Source organism: Cynocephalus volans, chromosome 8, assembly GCF_027409185.1.
Source record: "Cynocephalus volans isolate mCynVol1 chromosome 8, mCynVol1.pri, whole genome shotgun sequence".
Classification (NCBI taxonomy): domain Eukaryota; kingdom Metazoa; phylum Chordata; class Mammalia; order Dermoptera; family Cynocephalidae; genus Cynocephalus; species Cynocephalus volans.
Window position 1 is genome coordinate 17681330 of NC_084467.1, and position 23480 is coordinate 17704809.

At 55.8% G+C, this 23480-nt stretch overlaps 1 protein-coding gene across 1 annotated transcript in view; it reads left to right on the top strand.

Moving 5' to 3' along the window:
- Nucleotides 1-1153: 1153 nt before the first annotated feature.
- The window catches only part of EPHA8 (EPH receptor A8), a 31592-nt gene continuing 9265 nt past the window's right edge, over nt 1154-23480 (top strand). Inside the window, exons 1-5 of the mRNA XM_063103745.1 lie at nt 1154-1247; nt 6797-6861; nt 11297-11960; nt 19496-19651; nt 21893-22228. Coding sequence (XP_062959815.1) covers nt 1154-1247; nt 6797-6861; nt 11297-11960; nt 19496-19651; nt 21893-22228 — 1315 coding nt within the window. The remainder of the gene's footprint in view (nt 1248-6796; nt 6862-11296; nt 11961-19495; nt 19652-21892; nt 22229-23480) is intronic.

Sequence of the window (23480 nt, forward strand, 5' to 3'; positions counted from 1 at the left end):
GCCCCCAGGCACCCCCCACCCCCGCCCTAAGGGCCAGTCCCCTAGAGGCTGCAGGTCTCTTTCTTGCTTCCCAGACTGCCTGGCCCACCAGGTGCACATGGGGCTTGAGGGTGGCAGACTGGGGCCCCAGGAGAGAACGCCACATTTCTGCTGTCCCCCTACAGCCTACAGCCGTCCCAGGATGAGACCCCCACTCCTGGGCATGGGACTAGAGGTAGGGAAAGTCAGGGGAGGGGAAAGCAGGGAACGATAACCACCATCACTGGAGAACAGCTGCCACTTTGCCGTGTGCCTGGCAATATGCCAGACGCCTTACCTGGGCCCTTTCATTTAGTGCTCATAACAACCCTAGGATATAAATACTATTACCCCTGTTTTACAGACACGGATGTTAAGTCTCAGAGAGTCCACACAGCCAGGATTAAAACCCTTGTCTGTCTGGTTCCTAAGCCTGCACTCATGACCACTGCCCTCTAAGGCCTCCCCAAAACCCGGTTGGCCCCTTCAGCCCGGTCCTTGGGATTGGGGGGCGGGGGGTGTTCGGGGACAGGGAGAGGCTTTTTTTTTTTTTTACCTGAAAGTGCCTCTGAGTTTGTCTCTGAGCTCAAGCCTCTGTGCACGATCAGTGTGTGTGCATCCGAGTGTGTCACCACTATGTCTGAGGGTCACCGTGTAAGAGTGAGTGTGCTAGTGGACGTGTGGCCCGTGTGTGTCCACACAGGGACTCCCCGGTGGGTCTGTGTGTCCCGGTGTCGCGGGGGCGTCCCGTCTGTGGCCGCGTGTGCGGTGGCTGAGTCCACGTGCGGGGCGCAGGGCGTGCGCCGCCCCCGGAGGTGCGAGTCGGTGTGAGCGCGAGCGTGCGCACGTGCGGCGCGGGGTCCGCGGGCCGGTGTCCGCGGTGCGGGCTCCGTGTCCCCCCCCCATCCCCGCCTCGGTGCTGATTGGCTCGGCGCCGTGACGGGCCGGCCCCCGCCCGGGGCGGCGGCGGCGGCGGCGGCGGGCGCGGGTGCCCGCGTGTGCGCTGTGTGCCGGGTGTGCGCCGGGTGCGCCGGGTGCGCCGGTGTGCGGGAGAGCGAGCGAGCGAGCGCGCCGACGCGCGGGCCGCCGCGGCCGAGCCGAGGGTGCGCGGCGCCCCCGCCCGCCCGGCCGGGCCATGGCCCCCGCCCGGGGCCGCCTGCCCCCCGCGCTCTGGGTCGTCACGGCCGCGGCGGCAGCGGCCACCTGCGTGTCCGCGGCGCGCGGCGAAGGTGAGCAGCGGCGGCGGCGGCGGCGGCGGGGAGGGGGCGGCCGAGGGGCCCCGGGCGCGGCGCGCGCTGCCTGCGGCTCAACTTCCTTTGCCTCGACCCTGGGCTCCAAAGCTGCCGAGATCCCTTGGCCTGGGGGGCAGGGATGGCGTCGTGGGAGAGACCTGGAGTTAGGGGACAGAGCAACGTAGATGGGGACCCGAGGGCTTAAGGCTGAGGAACAGAGGCACAGGGGATTGGGGGACAGAGGAATAGGACAGGGGACAAGACTGAGGGATGCGGAGCTGGGGACAGAGGACTGAGGATCTGACACTGGGGACAAGGGGACAGGACTGGACAGAAGAGAAGAGGTATGGGGAGAGAGGGGACAGAGATAGGGCAGGGGACAGGGGTGGGGACAGAAGACAGAGAACAGAGTGGCAAGCACTGAGGGTCAGGGGGACACAAGGATGGGGTATGAGGTTAGAGGGCTGAAGAAAAAGGGGGCTTGGGGTGGCATTGATTTAGGGACCAAGAACTGAGAAGGACCAGAGAATGGGAGGGGCTTTGGGTCAGACAGGAATGAGGGACAGGGAATGAGTCTTGGGAGTGGGGCTGGGGCTGGGAGACCAGAGGCTGGCAATGGGAGAAGAAGGGACAGTGGGGGAGTCCCAGCTGGAGGAGAGGCAGCCTCGGTGGGCAGGAGGAACGGCCTTGGGATGAAGGGCCAGTGATGACATGGCTGGGGGGCTGCAGAGGGACTGAGGCAGGCAGGGCCCTGGAGGGTTGGGTCTCGTCCAGAGCAAGCCAGAGAGGCTGGTCGCGCAGGGACCTCACGGACAGGGGCAGGGTGGGGGTGGGCTGAGAGAGTAGTCAGGACCAAGAGAGTCTGGAAGGTGACTCCTGGTGGAGGGTGGGGGGATGGGAGAGCTGAGAGGGGCAACCAGGGCTTCCCACCCCACCCCACCCCCACACACACACACAACTTAACCCCACTGGACAGTCAGGTTCAGCCCAGGATGCCACCCTGGCTCCTCTGCTCCTACAGCACTGCCCTGAGAAAGCTGGATCCAGAGCCTCTGTTCAGGATCCTGGGCTGATGTCTGGGATCCAGAGCTGGGTTCTCACCCTGGCAGGAAGAACGTCCAGATGTGAGAGAGCTCCAGAGTCAGTCTTGCTCTTCTAAGCTCAGATAACTACAGATCCAACCCTCACTCACAGCTCACAGAGATGCCACCCTACCCTTCAGAACACACATCCTCATTGGGATTCACACAGGTAGACCCCGGCCTGTAGGGACTCACATGCACGGACAGTCCTCCCCCACACATAATACCCACACTCGTATGTGTAGAAATGCAGCCAGTACACACGTGCATAGGCACACATGTACACACAGGCACAGATGCATGCACATGAAAATATGCACATCCATGTATGCATATATGCATCACACCACATATATGCAACTCTCAAACTTGCATTCATGCCCACTGAAATGCATGTGCACAGGCACAAAGACATAGATAAAATCATGGTCTCCAATGGAACCGGGGCCCAGCAGGGAGCAGGGGCCATGGCAGCAGAGCTGAGAGATGAGATGGTAGGCAGGGCAGTTCCTCTGGGGTGGATAGTGATGAGGCACAGGGACACCAGGAGAGACTTGGGTTAGGGGGCTGCTGAGTGAGTAGGGAAGAGGGCAGAGTTGGAGCACATGGGGCCTGGAGGGCCTTGGAGCTGTGAGAAGATAGTTTCCCCGGGGTTGGGTGAGGGGGAAGGGGACAGTTTGACAGCAGGATTCTGAGGAGGCCCATATCAAGGCTTTGGGAGCAGGGGTGCACCCCCAGCTCCTTGCCTCCACTCTGTCCTCTGGAAAAGAGCCAGCACTCTCCAAAATCACAGGCTGGAAAGTTCCAGAGCTCCTTGGCAAAGGGACTTTGACCAGAATCGTGCTGAGGACAGATCATGGGCCTGAGAGAGAGGACGTGTCCGGGGATGGGAGCAACATCTGGGGAAAAGGCAAGGTCTAGAAAGAGAGGCAGGTGGTGAAGTCTTTGTCCGGAGTGGAGGGAGGCATTGTCCAAGGGCCAGAGTCCACTCCCTGTCTGATCAATGCGGCAGGATACCCACAGCCAGGCAGGGTTAGCCACGCAAGCCAGACAGCCAGGTGGAAACCTGGGGCTGGGTTCTACATGGGACACCCAGGAGTCCTTTCCAGCATCATCCCTGGGCTGGTACAGAACCAGAACTGGCTAGGAGACTCTGTTTCCAGCTGGGTCCAGCAGAGGTGACAGCCTGGCCAGGTGCCTCACAGTGGCCCTGCTGGGGCAGCCATTGGCCAGGAAGGGTCCTGCACCTGCCCCCTGAGTCCTGCCAGGCCCAAGATCCCTCATCACTCTCTGGTGTGAATTATCCTCCACTTTGGGGTGATCTCCAAGGCATTCACATCCTCGTTGACATCTCCTGGCCACCCCGAATTCTCCAGCCTCACCATTATGCACTGCGTCCTCAGGGAATGTAAATCAATTTAAGTATTAGTCTCAGCAAAATGGAATGGGGAAGGTGACGGTGCTGGGGAAAAAAATCGCATGATGCCTTCCACAGCCGAACAGGAACGCTTAGGAGTGATCTGTGCTTCTCAGCACAGGAGAGGCACCCGTTTGATCCCTGCAGAACAGCCTGGGCAGGCAGGCCTAGGAGCAGTGTCTATGGACATCTTTCAGATGAGGAAACTGAGGTACAGAGGGCTTAAGTGATCTGCTTCACTGAAGGGCCCTGAGAGACTGTGGAGTCCAATCCCCCCATTTTCAAGTGGGGAGACAGGCCCACAGAGGGGAATTGACTTCACAGTCCGGCAGTGCAGGAGGCCGGAGAGAGGCCAGCTGTGGAGACCAGCAGAATCTGAATTTCCCAGGGGATTCAGGCCCAGGCCAGTGGGCCTAATGCTGGAATTCCCTCCAGCTCTGATCAAACCTGTGGGCTTGGGGCGTCCCTCGAGAGACACTCTGCATTGCCACCTGTAGAAGGGGACATGAGGTGAGGTAGATGGAGATGGAGACAGAGGGAGAGGAGGGGAGGGGAGGGACAGAGAAGGATCTGGAAGGCATTGGAACAAACAGTCCTGGAATCCTATATCCCTTCCTGAATCCTATAGAATCGACTTTTGACTTCTCTTTGGATTATCTGAGCCCCCTGGCTGGCTGATTAAGAATCAGCCGCAGATGTGGTGGGGCTTCCTCGGGGAGGGGAGGGTCTGGAAAGTGGGGTCTGTAGGCCCTAAAATCAGGGTGTTCCAGGGGGAATCCTAGGCAGTGGACATTCATGCCGATTGCTCCGGGCAGGTGCAGGTCTGAGCTGCATCTAGGCCATGTCAGCAGAAGGGGCCCTCGAGCCCTGAGACCTGTGTACAAATACAGGTTGGGGTGGAGGAGGCATAGGTGCCCTACCCCACCCTCTCCCCAAACTCGGCCCTGCTGGTCTGGGGGAACTGCAGTGCGGCCCCCTCCCCCTCCCCCAGCCAGCAGGAGGAGAGAGCTTGCCTGACCCAGTTTTCTCTACGTTGCCTGAGAGGGAGGGAGGGAGGCGGGAAGCCTTCTCTCTCCTGTGCCCCTGGCGTGGGGCCGGCTCAGGGAGGGGGAGATCCCTCTGCAGACATGGGCTCCATCCCCTGATCCCATATGGCCCCTGGGGACCGGGGAGGAGTACAGAGGCTCCCTTCTTGGTTCTGTCAGCCCCCTCCCCAGCCAGCCTCCTCTGGGGTCCCTGACAGTGAGGTGGGGAGGGGGAGAGGAAGAAGAAAATCAGCAAATAAGAACATCCTCACTCCAGCATTTCCTGAGGACTCTTGTCTCCATCTTTGAGGGGCAGGCTCGGAGCTATGCAAATCTCAGGCAGAAGGACACCCAGCCTCTCTGCAGAAAGCTCCAGCAGGGCCCTGGCTTTAACCCTCTGTGACCTGCCCAAACCCGCTGATGGGGGTTGTTGGAAACTCACGGTTGTTGGCTGGGAGAGGAGGCTCCTGGAAGAGAGTGGAGTAGAAAGCTGTGGGACTCTCATACAATGATCAGTAGATGGGTCAAAAGGAAGCAGGTGCCCAGAGAGGTGAAGGGACTTACCCAAGGACACACAGCAGTTAGAGACAGAGCTCAGATTGGTGCCCTGATTTCTTAACAGTTTAGTGCACCTTTATCTCTGTAAGTGAGTGGGTGGGCACGAGAGAGAGAGAGAGAGAGAGAGAGAGAGAGAGAGAGAGAGAGAGAGAGAGAGAGAGAGAGCAGGACTTAGAGAAAGGGAACTGATGTTGGGAAGGACCAGCTCTGCACCAGGCACTGGCTCCAGGCTTTGCAGATGGCTTCTTAACCCTCATCCAACCCTTAGGTATTATTAGTCCATTTTACAGATGAGGAAATCAAGGATCAAAGAAGTGATGGTCACCTACTAATACGAGGCTACTTCAAAAAGTTCGTGGAAAATAGAATTAAAAGGTAATACAAATCTTTCCATGAACTTTTTGAAGTACCCTCTTAAGTAGCTGTGTTTAGATCTGAGCCCAGGAGCGTCTGACCCCAAAGGCAGGCTCTTTTCTCTACCACGTTGTTGAGAAGTGCAGGGTCCACTTTGCACAGGGCCCGACGTAGACTAGCCTTGCCTTTTGGACTAGCGCTGCTCCCCCACTGCGGGGACTGCTCAGAGGTTCTGCTGCTTAGGGCCCAGCTTCCAGGGATGGTTGTAGTGTCTGGGGGCCACAGCAGGTTTTCTGGCTGCTGGTCCTGCTGGCTACACTTGTGGCGTTCACAGCAAGTTCCTGAACTTCTCTGAGGCTCAGTTCTTTCATCTGTAAAATGGAAATAATAATGACCACCTCTCAGGGGTGTTGTGCGGGTCACAGGTAAAACGTGTAAAGCTCCCCTCGCAGAGTTCAGCACACAGTAGGTGCTCACAAAGAGGCAGCTCTTACTCCTCTAGATGTCTCCACAGCAATGTGCACAGAGGACCTAGTAGATGCCAGGCACCATCCTGGGGGACTCTGATAATTATAAAACTGGGGCCAGTCCTTAGGTGGGACGTGTGACCTCACAGAATAAACATGTTAATGCCATCATGTCACATTAGTGAGACAAGGATCAGGTCATCCTCACAGAGCCCTGTGAGACAGGAACCACTATCTCCTCCCATTTTATAGAGAAGGAAGCTTAGGCTCGGGGAGGGGAAGGGACTTGCCCCAGAGACACACAGCTCCTGAGTGGCAGAACTGCTGGACTCCTGAGCTACCTCGTAACCCTCGCACCAACCAAGGAAGTCTGGCACTGTGGGCAGCTTGTGTTCTGCGAGTGTGGAAGATCATTTCTTGGCCGAGGTGGTAGAGAGGGCTTCAGGGAAAAGAGAGAACTTGAACAGGGCTTTGAAGGATAGCAGAAGCAAGAAAGGACATGGCAGGCTGAGGGACTTGTGTGACCACAGATGGAGCTATGTGTTGGGGACTGAGTGGACCAGTGTGGCTGGGCCGGGCTGCTCTTGTGGGGCTGGGAAGGGGGCCACGGGGGCCTGATGCCCTCTTGTCTGCTGTTTTACAGTGAACTTGCTGGACACATCGACCATCCATGGAGACTGGGGCTGGCTCACGTATCCAGCTCATGGGGTGAGTGATGGGCAGCGGGGGTCTGTCATCTCTTTGTGAACAGGGAGATGCTGCTACTCACAGTATTAGCATCAAATAGATGAAAAGGAGGCACAGGCGCAGAGAGGTAAAGGGACTTACCCAAGGACACACAGCAGTTAGAGACAGAACTGCTGATTTCTTAGCAATTTAGTACACATAGACCTTTGGGATTATAGAACCAATTCTGGCTCTGGGCTCCTGATTCTTTGAGTCTGAGGCCCTAGATTTAGGGATCTTCACATCCATGCCCTTGGTCCACAGATTCACAATGAGTCGAGGCCAAGCCTTTTTCTCTTCAAGATTGGTCTCCTTCTTCGCAGCTGCTCTGCTGTCACCAGGAGCTGTTCCAAGCCCCGGACCCCTGCTGGTTTCTCTCTTTGAGATCAGAACCACCTGGGTGGCACTGCCAGCCCCCACTGCAGCCAAGGTCCCAGTGGAGGTCCCTCACCTGGCCTCCGTGGTGATTCTGGACTTGGCCCACCAGATCCCTGTGGCTCATGTGTCCCCAGGCAGCGCCACTCCCACCCTCCTGGGGAGTGGGCTACAGTGACAAGGCTGTGGCACCCAGTCCCTCCACTTTTTTCCAAATCCTATAAGTGTGGGGCAGCAGAGTAAAAGTGAGCCCACAGCCTGGTGGGATCCCAGCTCTGCCATCAATGGGCTGGGTGGCCCTGGGTCACCACTTCACCTCTCCGAGTCTCAGTTTCCCTGTCTGTAGAAAGGGGCGAGCACGTGATCACCTCCTCGGGGTTGCTGAGAGAATGGAAGAAATGACATGTGTCCTTGACACTGTGCCTGGCACGCGGTGAGCCCTCAATAGGTGTAGGCTTTTGTTGTTATTGTTTGTGTCGTTATTAGTGTGCAGTAGGGTTATTATCTCACACAAGTTTCCTCTCACCATTGTGCTCAGAAACACACACACACACCCGCCACCAACGTGAGCACCTCATGTACACATGACTTCTTTAATGAATGCTTTCAGCTTCCATGACTCTGGGGACAGAGGGATACAATATTAGTAATAATGATGGTGACGATAATGACAACAGAGTTAACACGAAGGGAGTCTTTCTTGACTCTGGGCTATTTGTGGCCTGGGGCTGGAGGTCGGGAGGGAGCCCTGCTCCTCTCTCTGGCGGTCTCGGCACCAGGCAGCTGTGAGCTGAGCCGCTGTCAGCCCCTGTGCTCGGGGCTCCAGGGAGCTGGAGGGGTGGCCGCAAAGGCCAGGAGGGAGCCCTCATCGCACCATCCAGCACTGCTTTCTGCCTCCTACAATCAGTGTGACTCGGGAAGCCACTTACCTCGTGTTGACCTCCTCGTTTGTAGCGACCTCCTCGTTTGTAGCGTGGGACTATCATAGAACCCGCTCGGTGCAGGCGTCATCAATAAGATGAGGCATGAAAAGGGCAATTTACCAATGAGAAACCGGCAGCTCAGAGAGGTTAAGCAACTCTGCTAAGGTTGGGGAGAGTCTGGCCCCAGAACTCGTGCTCCTAACCCCGCTGCGTCCCTCCCTCTGCTCCTGGGAACCTCCACACACTGGGACATGCTCTACTTCCTCTGGCGAATTAAGAGCTACTAACAAACGCTGCCTTAGATGAGATGGCACGTTCATTTCCAGTGCCTCATTCAATCCTCACCACCCCCCAGAGTAGATGGAGGAAGGAGGCACGAGCTACCCCATTCGACAGATGAGAGAGGGGATGTGATGTAGTCAGGGCCACACTGCTGGTTCGCTGCATTTCATTCTGGGAGAGGATAGAGTTGGGGGAGCAGTGTGCCAGGTCAGTTTCCGGGGCTCGAGAGGTAGCTGGGATGGGATTTGCACCCAGCATGGGGTGGGGGTGCCCAGGTGGAGAACAGGACTTATTCTGCGCTTGTGCCAGGTCTCCAGGAATCTGTGCCACTCCAGGCATCTGCATGCAGTAGCACCTGGGGCTGCAGGGCAAAGCCAGGCCATTGGCACTGGTGGGGTGGCTGGAGCAGACTCAGATAGAGCTGATTAATTTATCTGGGTCCCTGGCAGGAAACAGACAGGGAGCAGCTGGCTGGCTCTTTGGTGCTCCATTAATTGTGACAATGACTTTAACCCCAGATGTGACGCAGTGCCGCCCAGAGGCTCTGGCTACAGAGGGTGGCATGGGTCGGGGTCCTTCTTGGGTTGGGAAGCACAGGAAACATAAACTCCTTCAGGTGAAGCATAAACTCTTTCTCTGGGGGCCCTTTGGAAGCAGGACCTCTTCCCCTGTGGGTCCCAGAGGCAGGCAAGGTGGGCTGGGAAGATGCGGCCAGTTCAGCAGCATTTTGGTCCCATTCGCCAGGTGCCTTCCTGGGCCAGGCCTGAGCTAAGCACTTTGCAGGCATTTTCTCATTGCATCCTCTCAGGCCTCACCAAGGAGGGGCCTATCTGAGCCACATTTTACAGATGTGGGGACTAAGGGTCAAGATGCCTCTGCTGGCCAAGATGAGGTCAGGCAGAAGGGCTTGTGACAGGCAGAAAAAGACTTGAAATGCCCATGGCCCCCACTCTAGCACTTGTGGAATAGGCTCAGAACTCCAGATTCTTAGCATCATGAGTGGTCTTGAACCCCCCCCCCCCCACCTGCTTTAAGCAGTAGAATCTGTGGTTCAAAGACAATTGCACCTGGAGGCCCAATAGAGAAGGTCGAGGTGTTGCCTGTGTGGTGGAGCCAGGGCAGGGACCCGGAGCCCAACCTCTCCATCTGCCCTCGGTTCCAGCTCCTCCTCAGAGCCCCAGGAGGCCACTGACCTCAGCTCCGTGGTGACTGCTCACAGCCAACCAGCATTCTGCCATGGAGGAAGCTAGGGCCCCTCCCTCCCTGTCTTCTGCAGACCTCCCCATCTTCCGAGTGCCAGGCTAGCATGTGAACATGCCCACATCCAGGAGGTCTGGGGAGGGCCTGGGAATCATGCCCACCTGGATTCCCACCCCCTTTGGTGTCCCCCTTCACCCCCTGTCTACTGGACTGGGAGGCATTGGAGGCAGGGAGTATTTCTGACATATTTCTTTCTTTCTTATTGTGGTAAAATACACATAACATAAAATTTACCATCTTAACTTACCATTTTAAGTGGCATTAAGTGCATTCACATTGCTGTGTGACCATCACCACCGACCATCTCCAGAACATTTTCATCTTGTAGAAATAAAACTCTGTACCCATTAAACAGTAATTCCCCACCCCCTCCCCCCAGCCCCTGGCAACCACCATTCTGTTTTCTGTCTCTATGAACCTGACTACTCTGGGTTCTACATGTGTAAGCGTAATCATACACTATTTGTCCTTTTGTGTCTAGCTGAATTCATTTAGCATAATGTCTTCAAGGTTCATCTGTGTTGTAGCATGTATCAGAATTTCTTTCCTTTTTAAGGCTGAATAATATCCCGTTGTACGTATGTACCACATTTTGTTTACCCATCCATTGATGGACGCTTGGGTCGCTTCCCCATTTTGGCTACTGTGAATAGTGCAGCTATGAACATGGGTGTACACATATCTTTTCAAGGCCCTGCTTTCAGTTCTTTGGGGCATATACCCAGCGTTGCTGGATCCTATGGTAATTCTATTTTTAATTTTTTGAGGAACTGTCACACTGTTTTCCGTAGCAGCTGCACCATCTTACCCCTTACCAACCGTGCACAAGGGTTCCAATTTCACCGCATCCTCACCAACACTTGTGATCTTGTGTATGTGTGTGTTTTGTGGGTCGACTGTTTACTCTGAGAGTGTGGTTTATTTCCAAATCACTGATGCCCGGCCGGCAACCAGTGCAGAAGCCTTCCCACCTAACTCTTCCACATCCTGGTATTCCCTGAAGTGGGACCCAGGCCAGCCCATGAGCCACCTGCCTTAGGTGGGGTCAGGGGGAGCAGCAAGAACAGCAGAGCAGAGGGAGTCCGTGGATCAGGCAGTCACTCAGCAAGCACCAGTGCAGCAGGGGCTGCTGAAGGATTTGAGGCGGTAGCAAGACATGGTCTGGTTCACAGATTAGAAAGATCTTCTAGCAGCTTATGTGGAAACTGGACTTGGGACCTCCTCAAGCAAGTCCCCCAGCTCTGGGAATGATAGGACTAGCCATATAGAAATGAGGTCAGAGCTTTGGCATCAGACAGGCCTGAGCTCTAGTCCATGTGCCATCACTGGCTACCTATGTTTCCTCATCTGTAAAAAGTCGGTGAATAACACTTGCCCAGGAGGATCATGGCCCTCTGCAAGATCACAGCTTCAGGGTGCCTGGCATCCAGAGATATGCAATCCACTACATGGTCAGCTCCTTAGTCTTCTTCCCCAGGACTCCCCAGCACAATGCACATGGCTTGTAGCATGGTGATTAGCAAAAGAGGGCGAGGTGCTGGCTCTCCTTTAGCGAGCTGTGTTCTCTCTGCCCACAGTGGGACTCCATCAACGAGGTGGACGAGTCCTTCCAGCCCATCCACACGTACCAGGTGTGCAACGTCATGAGCCCCAACCAGAACAACTGGCTGCGCACCAGCTGGGTGCCCCGTGATGGTGCCCGGCGCGTCTACGCTGAGATCAAGTTTACCCTGCGTGACTGCAACAGCATGCCTGGTGTGCTGGGCACCTGCAAAGAGACTTTCAATCTCTACTACCTGGAGTCAGACCGCGACCTTGGCGCCAGCACACAAGAAAGCCAGTTCCTCAAAATCGACACCATTGCGGCCGACGAGAGCTTCACGGGAGCAGACCTGGGTGTGCGGCGTCTCAAGCTCAACACAGAGGTGCGTGGTGTGGGTCCCCTCAGCAAGCGCGGCTTCTACCTGGCCTTCCAGGACATTGGTGCCTGCCTTGCCATCCTCTCTCTCCGCATCTACTACAAGAAGTGCCCCGCCATGGTGCGCAATCTGGCTGCCTTCTCGGAGGCAGTGACAGGGGCCGACTCGTCCTCGCTGGTGGAGGTGCGGGGCCAGTGTGTGCGGCACTCAGAGGAGCGGGACACGCCCAAGATGTACTGCAGCGCCGAGGGCGAGTGGCTGGTGCCCATTGGCAAGTGCGTGTGCAGCGCCGGCTACGAGGAGCGGCGGGATGCCTGTGTGGGTGAGCGCACCACGCGTGGGCACGTGGCAGGTGGGCTCGGTCTGGACAGGTCTGCCGGGGTGTGGGGGGGTTGGGGGGGAACGTCATGGTCAACAGGCATCTGGGTGGTACACACATCACCTGGGAAGATGGGGAAATCTCCAGTGTTCCTGCGTCAGTAAATACACCAGGCCACCTGTGTGCATGCATGCGTGTGTGTGTGTCTGTGTGTGTGTGTGTGTGTGTGTGTGTGTGTGTGTGTGTGTGTGTGTGTGTGTTGGGGAATGGTGGGGAGGGAGAAGGGAGTGAAACAGACTGCAGCCAGGTGGTACCCTCGGTGGGCATTGTGGAAGGTACAGCCAAGGGCATCTGTGTGATTGGGTATGCTATGGGGGACGTAGGAGGGTTAGAGAACGATGCTGCGGGCTCGCTCTTGTCAGGCATTTTTCTAAGCACTTTCCATATATTAACTCATTTAATCTCCACCACTACCCTGTGATAAAGGAATGATTATCCTGGTTTTACAGATGAGGAGACTGAGGCACAGAGAGGTGAAGCAACTTTCCCAAGGTCACACAGCTAGGAAATGGCAGAGCTATGATCTGAACTCAAGAGTCTGACTCCAGAGTCTGTGTTGGAAACCACTAAACTAACCTGTGGGGAGAGGAAAATGAAACCAGGGCCCTGGGGGATGAGCACAGTAAGGGGACACTGTGAATGTGGGCAAGGTCACGCCGGAGTACAGGCTGGGCTAGGTCACCGGGTACCTGAACCAGGCTGCCTGTGTTCAGGGACCTGTGGGAGAGGACAGCCAAGATCCTTGTGAAGGAGGCCAGCACAGAGCCCTGGGTCATGGACTAGAGTGGCACCTGTGCCCACAGGTGTCCTGCTAGGGTCCCCGCGTCAGAGCCAGGAGCAGGACACACCCGTGGGGCAGCCCAGGCCCCGGGCAGCATGCGTGCATGCACGCGTGCACGTGTGCTTGTGTGTGGTCAGCAGCCCCGTGTGGGCACTGTGCAGCCAGGCATCCTGAGAGCACTGGGAGGGCTCGTGTGGATGGACAGCTGGTGCCCCAGCTGGTGCTGGTCTCGGCCTCATTTCCCTCTGCCCTCCTTGGTCTCCCCAGGGGCTGGACACATGGCAGCTCAGCCACCCAGGCCAGTGAAACCTGGCTGTCGAGACCATTGGTTCCCCTGGGCTGAGGAGGTGAAGTGTAGGGTGGGAGGGTTCCTGCACAGGGATCAGGGAGACTAGAGCCTGTCCCCAGACACCTTCAGTGAAAACCGAGACTGGGCCCCTATCAGCCACTGGGAATATCTTCCTGGCCTTTTGCTGCTACCACACAGGCCCTAGGCCACAATCAGGGGGACCTTCTGTCCCTCTATCCCCCTCAGCACCAATCCCTCTGCCTCTAACAGGCAAGAAGGGCCTCTCTGTGCTAACAGGACCAAGCAGGGCACAGGCTGACAATTTCAGGTGATACCCAGGTAGTTACAGAGTCCAGCCTGGTCCAGCTTAGGAGTCGTCTTGCCCAGGGATCTCAGGGACCAGGATCTTCCCCAGCCACCAGACTTTTTCCAGCCCTTCCTCGAGGGTCTCTGGTTGTTTTAAATCTTTCTTCATGCTCCCGACTGCCATGAGTCTTCACCTGTCCTACACCCTGAGCCCCAAAGCACCTTCTGTGATATTTGTTTCTTTCTGGATTTGTTCTGCCCTCTGCAGCCACCAGCCTCTTGTGGCTCCCATCACAGACATCCCTGTACCTCTCACCTTTGCCCTGGGTAATACAAACAACAAGCACCCTATTGCTTGTATGCTTACAAGGGGGTGCCTCACACATTGCAGCAAGGCAGGTATTATAATTTCATTTTACAAATGGGGAAACTGAGACGCAAGAGGTAGTGTCACCTGCTTAGGTTTCACAGCTGGTGAGACTTGGGACCTGAAGTCAGGTCTGTATTGCTCTGAGCCAGGTATCAGCTTCTACCCTATCCTTGGCCTTCCCTGCCAGAGCTGGCCTGCAACGTCCCCTCTGATGGGGATAATAAAGTGCCTTAGCTTAAATTTTTCAAGTGTTTGCCACGTGCCACACTTTAATAAGTCCTCTTGCATGTTACATCAGTTATTCATCCTCTTGAGCATCTGCTGTGTCCCTGGTGCCCAGGACACAGTAGATGCTCAATAGATATAGGCACAGGGAGTCCCTGCCTTCAGTGAGTTTACATAGTTTCTCATCTTTATGACAGTCCTCTAAGCTAGGTATTATATCCCCATTTTACAGGTGACAAAAGCTGAGGCCCCTCAATTTATGGAGCAGGACTGGGATCTGATCCCAGGTTGCCTGACTCCAGAGCTCTGAACTGCTTCCTCTGTCCACAACGCCCCCTTCAAAGCCCCACTCCCCTCCTCCCTGGGGGAACATTCAGAGCGTTAGTCACTGGTACAGCATAAGTCATGACAGTCAGGCTGGCTGGCCATTGCATACCCACTAGATGTCAGTCGCTGCCCCCAATCCTCCCAACTCTGAATTTAGCCAGCAAGGGCAAATAAGCCAGGCATTTGTTCTGTGTTCACTGAGACACACTTGCCTGTAGAGAGAAGACGTACCCTCCTGACTTCAGGGTGGGAAGCTTGTTGGAGGTCTCAGGTAATGCTCCAGTCTCCTTGTTTGGCAGAGGTAGGAAGTAGAGCCCAGAGAGGGAATATGTCTTACCCAAGTTTCCACAGCATACCAAGGGCAGGGGTCTTGGTGGAGATCCCAGGGCCTGAGCAGCGGGACCTCCCAGAGCCGGGAGTGGCCAAGGCCACTCCCATTTGCTGGTGCTGCTAGCAAAGTAATAAGAAATAATAAAGAAATGCCAAAGCAGGGTTAGGGAATGGGAGCATATTTTGAATTTTACATTTAAATCATAACACAACATAATTATGCCAGTTGCAAGATAATTACAGGTTTTATAAAAAATATTAATTCATAGTGCACTGCAGGCACTGAGATTTGGGAACAGGATGCCAGTTTAAGTCACACGAGGAGAGAGATTTCTCTACCCTGCTGGTGGCCTTTTGTGATTGTCTGGGTAATGTCATTTGGGAAGAGCAGCACAGGTCCCAAACTGGGCCCCTTCATGGATGGGAGCAGGGCCTAGCAGCCCTGCCAGTGTCCCCCTTCCCCACCCATGAGAAGCCCTTGTCCTCCTTGGAACCTCACTGCTTCCTTGGTGGACAGCCTGGGGCCAAGCAGGAGCTGGAGACAAAGTGGGGACGCCTTTCCTGGGCTATGTGAGATGTCCTTTCAAAGCTGCGGCTGCCCCTGCCCAGCCTGAGCGGGTCTTCAAGAAACCTCCTGAGGTCTGTGGGGCCCTGGCCAGTTTGAGGACCTCCTGTTCTCTGCTGACCAGTTCTCTCGGAGCAAACAGGTGAGGAGAGGAAGGGCTGGGAGGGGGGTCCCAGCTTGCCCAGCCCTGAGCCCCCTTCCTTCTAGAGATAGAGGAAGGGGTCCAGAGCCTGAGGCTTGAGGCAGGGATCAGGTGCAGGTTTCCTGTCTTGCTGGTTTTGCCCTCAGTGATCCTCTTAAAAGGTGGTCAGGTGGCACTCGATTTTGCAGGGGGAGACAATAAAGCCCAGGAGAAGAAGGGACCTAGCAGTAACATGGCTTTGTAGAGGCTGTGCTGAGATTGCACTTGGCCCTCAGAGCCCCATGGGAAAATGTCAGAGCCAAGGGGTGCTAGGCCAGGTTACCAGTGGAGAAATGGAGGCCCGGAGAGGTGAAGGGACTGGCCCAAGGGCACACAGCGAGAAGTGGCTGATGGGATCTCAAATCTCCCAATCCCCCGACCAGAAAGCTCCCCACACTGCACGGTTCCTGACCCAGTGAGCTTCTCCCCTCCCCGGGCTCACTCCAGAAAGGGGCAAAGACCCCTCTGAACACCCAGTAGAGCAGCAGCTGGAGTCTGAAGTCCTGGTTGCCATCCTTCCTGTCACCTGGACGCAGAATATAAATCACCCTCCACCCTAATCATCTTTCTATAAATATCAGAGTCTCATTTCGGAGGGGGAGCATGAACAACGAGCTCTTTTGCCTTCCTGACTGTGTTTAAAATCTGATTTAGAATTAATTTCCTTTGGTCGTCCACCGGCGGACACCTTATTTGTCAAATCTCCAGCTCTTTGCAGGGGAGAGCAGAGAGGTGGCCGGGGCTGCAGGCAGCTGCCGGCCTGACAGGCAGCCTGGGCAAGGTGCCCTCGGCAGGGGCAGCAGCCCCTCCTGGCCCACAGCCCGACACCCCAGCACATGCAGGCTCCGGAAGCACCCCAGGTCGGCGGGCAGGGCCGGGCCCCAGCCCAGAGCTGCTCCATCTGTCTCAGCCATTAATTCCCGGCCCAGCCTCCAGATCTCCGGGCTCCCTGAGGCCTGGTGATTAGTATTCTTATTAAAGATTATTTTATTTTCATTGCATGGATTAATCTGGCCTTGACACGTTATAGCCATATGGGTATTAGCCAAACGACTAAGAACCGCCGCCTGGTGAGCGACAGAATGGCGCAGCCATCTCTAAGCTCTAGGATGGGGGTTCGGGGGCAAAGGCCATGGCCTGGAGGCTCCCTCACCTGGCTTTGCATCCTGGCTCTGCTGGGAACCTGGGGAAAGGCACTGAGGCCTGAGCTCCTGTTTCCCTTCTGTCAAACATTTGTATTCATGTCGACTACACCGAATTGTCATAATAGTAAGTGCCAGACACTGTCCTGTCATGAATTTACATGGATTCACTCATGTAATCCTCATTGCAGCACTATGGGGCAGATACTATTACTATGTCCATTTTACAGATGAGTAAACTGAGTTCCAGCAACTTTCCCAATGCCATATAGCTGAGGTAAAGAAAGGAACCCAGGCAGCCCGCTCCCAAGTTTCTGTTCTTAACTGATTAGGACTAGGTGAACTCTACATGGTCAAGGACTTGCCAAGACGGCTGTTGTGTTGTGTTTCCTTCATGCCATAAATCACACCAAGATGATTTACTTGGCTTCCTTGAGAGCAGGACCAGCTCCTGCTCTGAAAGTTCCTTGAGAGCAGGACCAGCTCCTGTTTATCGCGGGGTCAACGAGTAAATGGGTGAAGGAGTAAGTGAGGAGAAATAAGCAAATGGTCTCAAGAAGCAAATCAACATGGGTCCGATTATTGCAGTGGGGATTACCGTCATTCAGCTCAATGACAGGTTCAACAAATATTTGCTGACAAACTGCAAAGCCCTCTCCTAATGCCACCTCTGCCGGCTCCCTGGGCTCAGAAGGCACCTGTACCCAGGCTGTGCCCCAGGACTGGTTTCCCCAGGAGGCTTCTGGGATGAGGAGGCAGGTTCACAGTGTGTCAACCAGGAGCCCCACAACTCCGAGTTTCCAGCCCTGAGTCAGGCCTGAGCCCTCTTGGGGTCCCCTGGAGGGGGACGAGAAGTTGCTTCAAAGATAGGGCATCTTTTCTCTGACCCCACAACCTCTAAGCCCCTTCTAGCTCCACAGCCTCTGAATCTGTGAAGCAACTTAAGGGTCCTGCCATTTTTTCTGATTACAGGTTTTCTCTCAAGTTTGTAGAATTTTACAAATTAACCTGGTTTTAGCTATTATAATAAAGAGATACGATCAACATCCAAAGAAGAAATGCTCTGAAAAGACGTGACATCTTTTCAAATGAAGCTGCTCTGAACACTGAGTTTTCGAGAATGGGATTTAGTGGAGAGAGAGTCCCAGTAAGCTTCCTGGTGGTCCTTGTTGCAGAGAACTTCAGTTCCATGGATGGAGTTGGGAGCTGCCTGGTTGGGTGGCACTTGGTTCACCTGAACCTCTGGGGTTTTTCTCTGCCCAGAGAAAATAATGGTGGGATCCACACAGTTTGAAAACTGTCCTGTCCTGTTCCAGATTCTGGGGACTTTGAGATGAATAAGGCAGCCTTGCCCTTATTCACAAGGATCCGCCCACAAGGACCTCCCAGTCTAGAAGGAGAGTCAGACACGCAGATAAGGAAGTACAGCCGTAGTATTACAGGTGATGAGACCCCTGGGGACTGCAGAAGCATAGAGGGGAAGGTCGTTTCTGTGTGTGTGTATATGTGCAGAGGTCCAGAAAGGCCTCATCCAAGGGGCAGTTAAAATAAATCTTGAAAGAGGAATTGAGCAGGTGGACTAAAGAGAAGAGGCAGCCCAGGAAGAAGGCAGAGCATGTGCAAAGGCCCTGAGGCAGGAAACAGCCTGCTGCGTGTGGGCAATGGCTAGTGGTTTAGTTTGGCCCAAGGATGGGGGATGAAGTGTGGCACTAAAGGAGGCTACAGGTGCGTTTTGGTCTGGCAGGGAGGGATTTGAATGCCAGGTTTATTGTTTAGGCCCTGTGGAGCCCATGACAGGGTTGAATAGGCGGTGACAGAGTGAAGTGCTCATTTTAGAGATTCCTGCTGCCTGGAGTGTTGCCCTCCCTGCACAGCTGACTGGTCCTTATCCTTCAGAACACAGCTCCCTGGGGAAGGTAGCTCCTCCCCCCGCTTACCCTTCGCCACCTCGTCCTCTGTATTTCCCTCCTAGAACTGATCACAGTCTTGTTTACTGTACATCTGCTCCTCTAAAATGCCAGCTCCCCGAGGGGTCTCATTCATGGCTGTGTCTCCAGGGCCCCGAACAGGCCTGGCCCAGAGTCTGCGCTCATAAACAGTGGTTGACTGAATGGATGAACACATCAGCAGCTGGGATTGGGGAGGCAGGGCTGGAGGCCGGGTTCGGAGGCTGCTGTAGTCATCCAGGTGAGAGATAGGTGGTGGTGGCAGCTGGAGAGAGGGTCGGATACGAGAGGAGACAAGGCAGTCCCAGCCACAGTGACTGAGCTGGCACGAGCCTGGGAGGGGAGGAGCCTGCGTTTCCTGCATCAGCAGCCTTGCTCCCGGAGCTTGTAAAACACAGATTCCCAGACCTGTCCCTGGCTCTTCTAACTTGGGAATCTTTGTTTCTATGGGGGTGGTTCCATGTCTGCCCATGTTTGGGAACACATGTCTCTTTTCCTGTCATGTTCCCACCACCCCCATTTCCTGTCTTGCTTTCACATCCCACCCGTGTCACATCCCTGGGGGTTCGTCCCTTCCTTCGATTCTCAGCCCCCTTACCCCTGCCCCCTAAGGCTGGTGTCTCGCCCAAGGATCAGCGTCCCATAAAGGACAGAATCTAAGGCTGGACACGGCCTGCGTGGCAGGGGTCCACTGGACGAAGGGCAGGGGGGATTTGGAGAAGCTCAGGGGTGGGGCTGAATCAGCCCCTTGCTGACTTTGGGGCTGCGACTCAGGTTTCAGTGTCCCAGCCTCAGCTCTGCCCCAACTTCCTGTGCAACCCTATGTAAGTCACAGGCCCTCTCTGTGCGTCAGTCCCTCCTTCAGCACGTAAGAGTAGCACTGAGTGATGCTGAAGGTCTGCACCTCTGTCTCTCTGGGGGACCCACCAGGAAGCTCTGGGTCAGAGTGAAAGTTGTCCCCGAGGCCAGCCAGTATGGCCTGGCTGGCTCACCTGTAGCAGCCTTCTCCTCCACAGCCTGTGAGCTGGGCTTCTACAAGTCGGCCCCTGGGGACCAGCTGTGTGCCCGCTGCCCCCTCCACAGCCACTCTGCAGCCCCTGCCGCCCAGGCCTGCCGCTGTGACCTCAGCTACTACCGTGCAGCCCTGGACCCACCATCTTCAGCCTGCACCCGTGAGTACCGACCCCAGACCCCAGCACCCTGGAGACCAAGACTGGGCCAGGACCCCGGGCTTGGTCCCATGGGCCTCAGGCAGCCAGTTCTCTGTGGCTGGGGCAGGGGCAGAGGGTCCTCTTGGGCCAGGGGCCAGTCTGGGGTGGAGGGGTGTGACTCTGACCCCTCAATAGTAGCCTTGACCTCTCTGGGCTCCCAGCCTCTTATCATGTGTCACCTGCCATCTCTCCAGGGAAGTCCTTTTTTCTCCCTTGGTTTCTCCTCTCTGCTTCAGAGGGCAGACGAGAGCTGGACCCATGCCCTTCCCAGCACTGGGCGGCGTTGGTCATCTTCCAACCTAGCAGTGATGCCGATGTTCTGGGGCTGGGTGGGTAAGCCAGGGCATTCACCTGTGGGGTGAGGCTGGGAGTCAGAGCAGCACCCCCATCCCCACCATCCTTAATGAATTGGTTGGGGCTGCTGGATGCTGGGAGCTGCCTCATGTGTGTGGTGTGTGTGCGTGAGTGTGAGTACGTGGAGTGCGTGTGACTGTGCGCCTGGGATGCCTGCAGCAATTGTGTGCCTCTGTGTGTCTGTGTCGGCGGCTGCGCCTGCAGAAGATGTCTGCAGAGGGTCTGTATGCCGAGTGCAAGTGTGCAATGTACACTTGTGCTCACGTACATAAAGGACCCATAGTTGTGTGTGCAAGTGCACGTGTGCGTGTACACATTTGGGCACCCGAAGGGCACTTGTAAGTCCCTGTAAAGCTTGAACAAATGTGTCTTGTGAGCTCTGTGTGTGTGAGTGCATGTGCATGCCTGGCCCTGTGAGGAAGCGTGTGCCTAGAGACGGTGTGGTGCACATGCCTTGTGTACCTGAGGGGACCCGGTGGGATCTGGCGGCCGTGCCTGCAGGGCTGAGTGACTGTCTTGTTTTCTGCTGATGCAGCTTCTCTGCTCTCTCCCCTCCCCTGCCCTGGAGAGGCCACTCACACTCCCATCCCAGGCCTGGGGAAGCGCCGCAGCCCTCTCAGCCCACCTCATCTGCCGACCCTGGGCTCTTGTGGTGGGTGAGGGGCACTTCAGACTGATTTTGCCCCCGAATCTGCCCCAGCCTCGACCCCCTCCTCCCCTTCCCCTACCTCCGTCCCCCCCAGCCCCAGGCTCTCTGCACTTGGCAGGTGAGAGCCCAGGTGTATGCACGCCCATGTGTGCATGTACCCGCCCACCCTCCACTGTTCTGCCCAGACCTGTGCATTTTCCCCATGTGGGACCTGCAGGGGCAGAAAGGACTGCTGAGTGACTTGGTGACAGCCAAGGGCTCTTCAGGCAAGGTGAACCTGGCCCTAGGTCTTGGACACTTGCATGTAGCTGGCTTGTCTCTGGTTTCTTTCCAAACCCACAATTCAGTGCCTTAAGGCTCTAGAAATCTTAAGACTGTAAAAGACTGAGATTTTAGTATTCCATACCCTGCAGACTTTAAAATTCTCTTCTCTTCAGATTGTAAGATTGTCTATGATTCTGAGTCCTACGGTTCTATTTTCTTAAGAGCGAAGATTCCCTGCCTGGAAGTCTGACACCCAGGGGTACCCACAGTACCCACACCCTCCTAGCTCAAACTCCAACCCCCTTGGGCCCACCCCAGCCTCCCGGTCCTGCTCCCATGGTCTGCCCAACCAAAGAGCTGCCGGTCTCTCTCCAGAGTCTTTGTGCTGTCCAGACTGGGGCTCCTGTTCTTGGGGGAGGAGGGGAGGGATTACTTGGCACACACAGTCATGGGAGACACACAGTGGGCTTCCTGGGGCCTCCACTTTATTTCACAGTGCGTGCTCATTGGCATTTTACATTAAATCCTGCACAGCGGGCTGAAGGAATGGATGTGAATGCAGATGGCAGGGTCATTTCACACTCAGGGTGGCTGCCGTGGGCACCCCCAGGACTGCGCCATCTCTTTCCCACTCTGGATGGAAACTTTGGGAAGCACAACCCTGGAATCCCGATGGTCCTGTTGGGTGGAGAAGGGAGGGGGTGCTTAGGTCTCTGTGCCCAGATCCTGACACAGTGGTCCCAGTCTGATAGCAGAGACACAACCTCTGCCCTTGGGAAGCTTCCTGAGGATGGAGTAGACATGACTTTATTTTTAAGGAACCCCAACTGTGATGGGAGGACCCTTCCCTTGGGGAACCTCTGGTCTGATGACGGGGAAACTGGACCTGCCTAAATAAACACCCTCCATCCCACCTGTCATCCTCTGCCCCCCAGGGCCACCCTCAGCACCAGTGAATCTGATCTCCAGTGTGAATGGGACATCGGTGACCCTGGAGTGGGCCCCTCCCCTGGACCCAGGTGGCCGCAGTGACATCACCTACAACGCCGTGTGCCGCCGCTGCCCCTGGGCACTGAGCCACTGTGAGGCATGTGGGAGGGGCACCCGTTTCGTGCCCCAGCAGACGAGCCTGGTGCAGGCCAGCCTGCTGGTGGCCAACCTGCTGGCCCACATGAACTACTCCTTCTGGATTGAGGCTGTCAATGGTGTGTCCGACCTGAGTCCTGAGCCCCGCCGGGCTGCTGTCGTCAACATCACCACAAACCAGGCAGGTAGGCGGAGACACTCCGTGCCCCAGCTTCCCCGGTCCCATTCCCACCCTGGGATTGGAGCAAGGCCACAGACTTGCTGTGGGCTTCTGGGCGAGTGGCTGCCTCTCCTGGCCCTGTCTTCCTCACCAGGACATGGAGCTAGGGGCTCTTTGTGCCCTTAGAAACGTAAAACACGTTCAATGAGTGGGAGGAATCTAAAAAGCACAGAGGCAGGCTAGTGTGGCTGTCAGAGGCTGGGTTCCAGAACGTTCCCTCTCTGCACCCGTTTCCTCCCTGGTGCAATGGGAATAGTAGTACCTACCTGAGGTACTGGCGTGAGGTTTAAATGAGAGAAATGAAAGTGCTTAGCCCAGCACCTGGCTCTTGGTACATGCTCAATAAATGTCATTAAAAAGTAAAATCACTTTGATGATCATTTTTCAGAACAGCTGCCACTGCTACCCCTGGGATGGGTTTGGTCACACGGCTTTGGACCACAGCCATTTATGTTTCTAGCCAGTTTGGGGGCTGAATTCAGTCCCTGGAACCTCTTTCTTTCCAAACTCTGGTGGGTCCTGCCTATCAAGTGACAGCCTGACCCCAGAGCCCACCGAGGGCAGCTACCCATTAATAACAACCCTCACGTGTGCCTAGGACCCCCGGGGCTCCTACCCTGGCCCAGAAGACATTATTCCTACCATGTCACCAAGGAAGAAACTGAAGTCCAGAGAGCCGCCCAGTGTCACCCCCTTAGGAAGTGGCAGAACCAGGACTCAAAGCCAGACCTGCCTCACTCTCAAGTGAAGCAGGGCTTCCAGCTGTGCATCTGGGGCATGCCTCTCCCTGACCCACTCAGGAGACTCCCTCACCCAATGGCATTTGTGGAGCACCCACTAAATGCCAAGCACTATGCTAGGTGTGGGCACCACAGTGAGGAACACAGACCTGCATGCCTGGTGCTTAGAGCCCTGCCCTTGCCCGCCCGACCCTAGGGCAACGGAGGCAGGGGACTGGCTGGTCCAAACTGGAGGACAGAGCCAGAGAACCCGGCAGCATTGGGATGGCATCCAGTGTGCCCATTACCAAAAAGAAAACTAAACCCTTGAACTTGTGTTCCTTCCAGCCGTAGAACCCTTTCTCTTCCCGTGAAACCTCTAGGAAGAGCGTCGGTGCCTCACGCTCCACAGCCGTCAGCACATGCGGCCCGTCCAGTGGGCGCTTCTCTCCCTGTTCTTCCTCCTTCATGGAACACGTTTCTCTTGCTTCCGTGTCC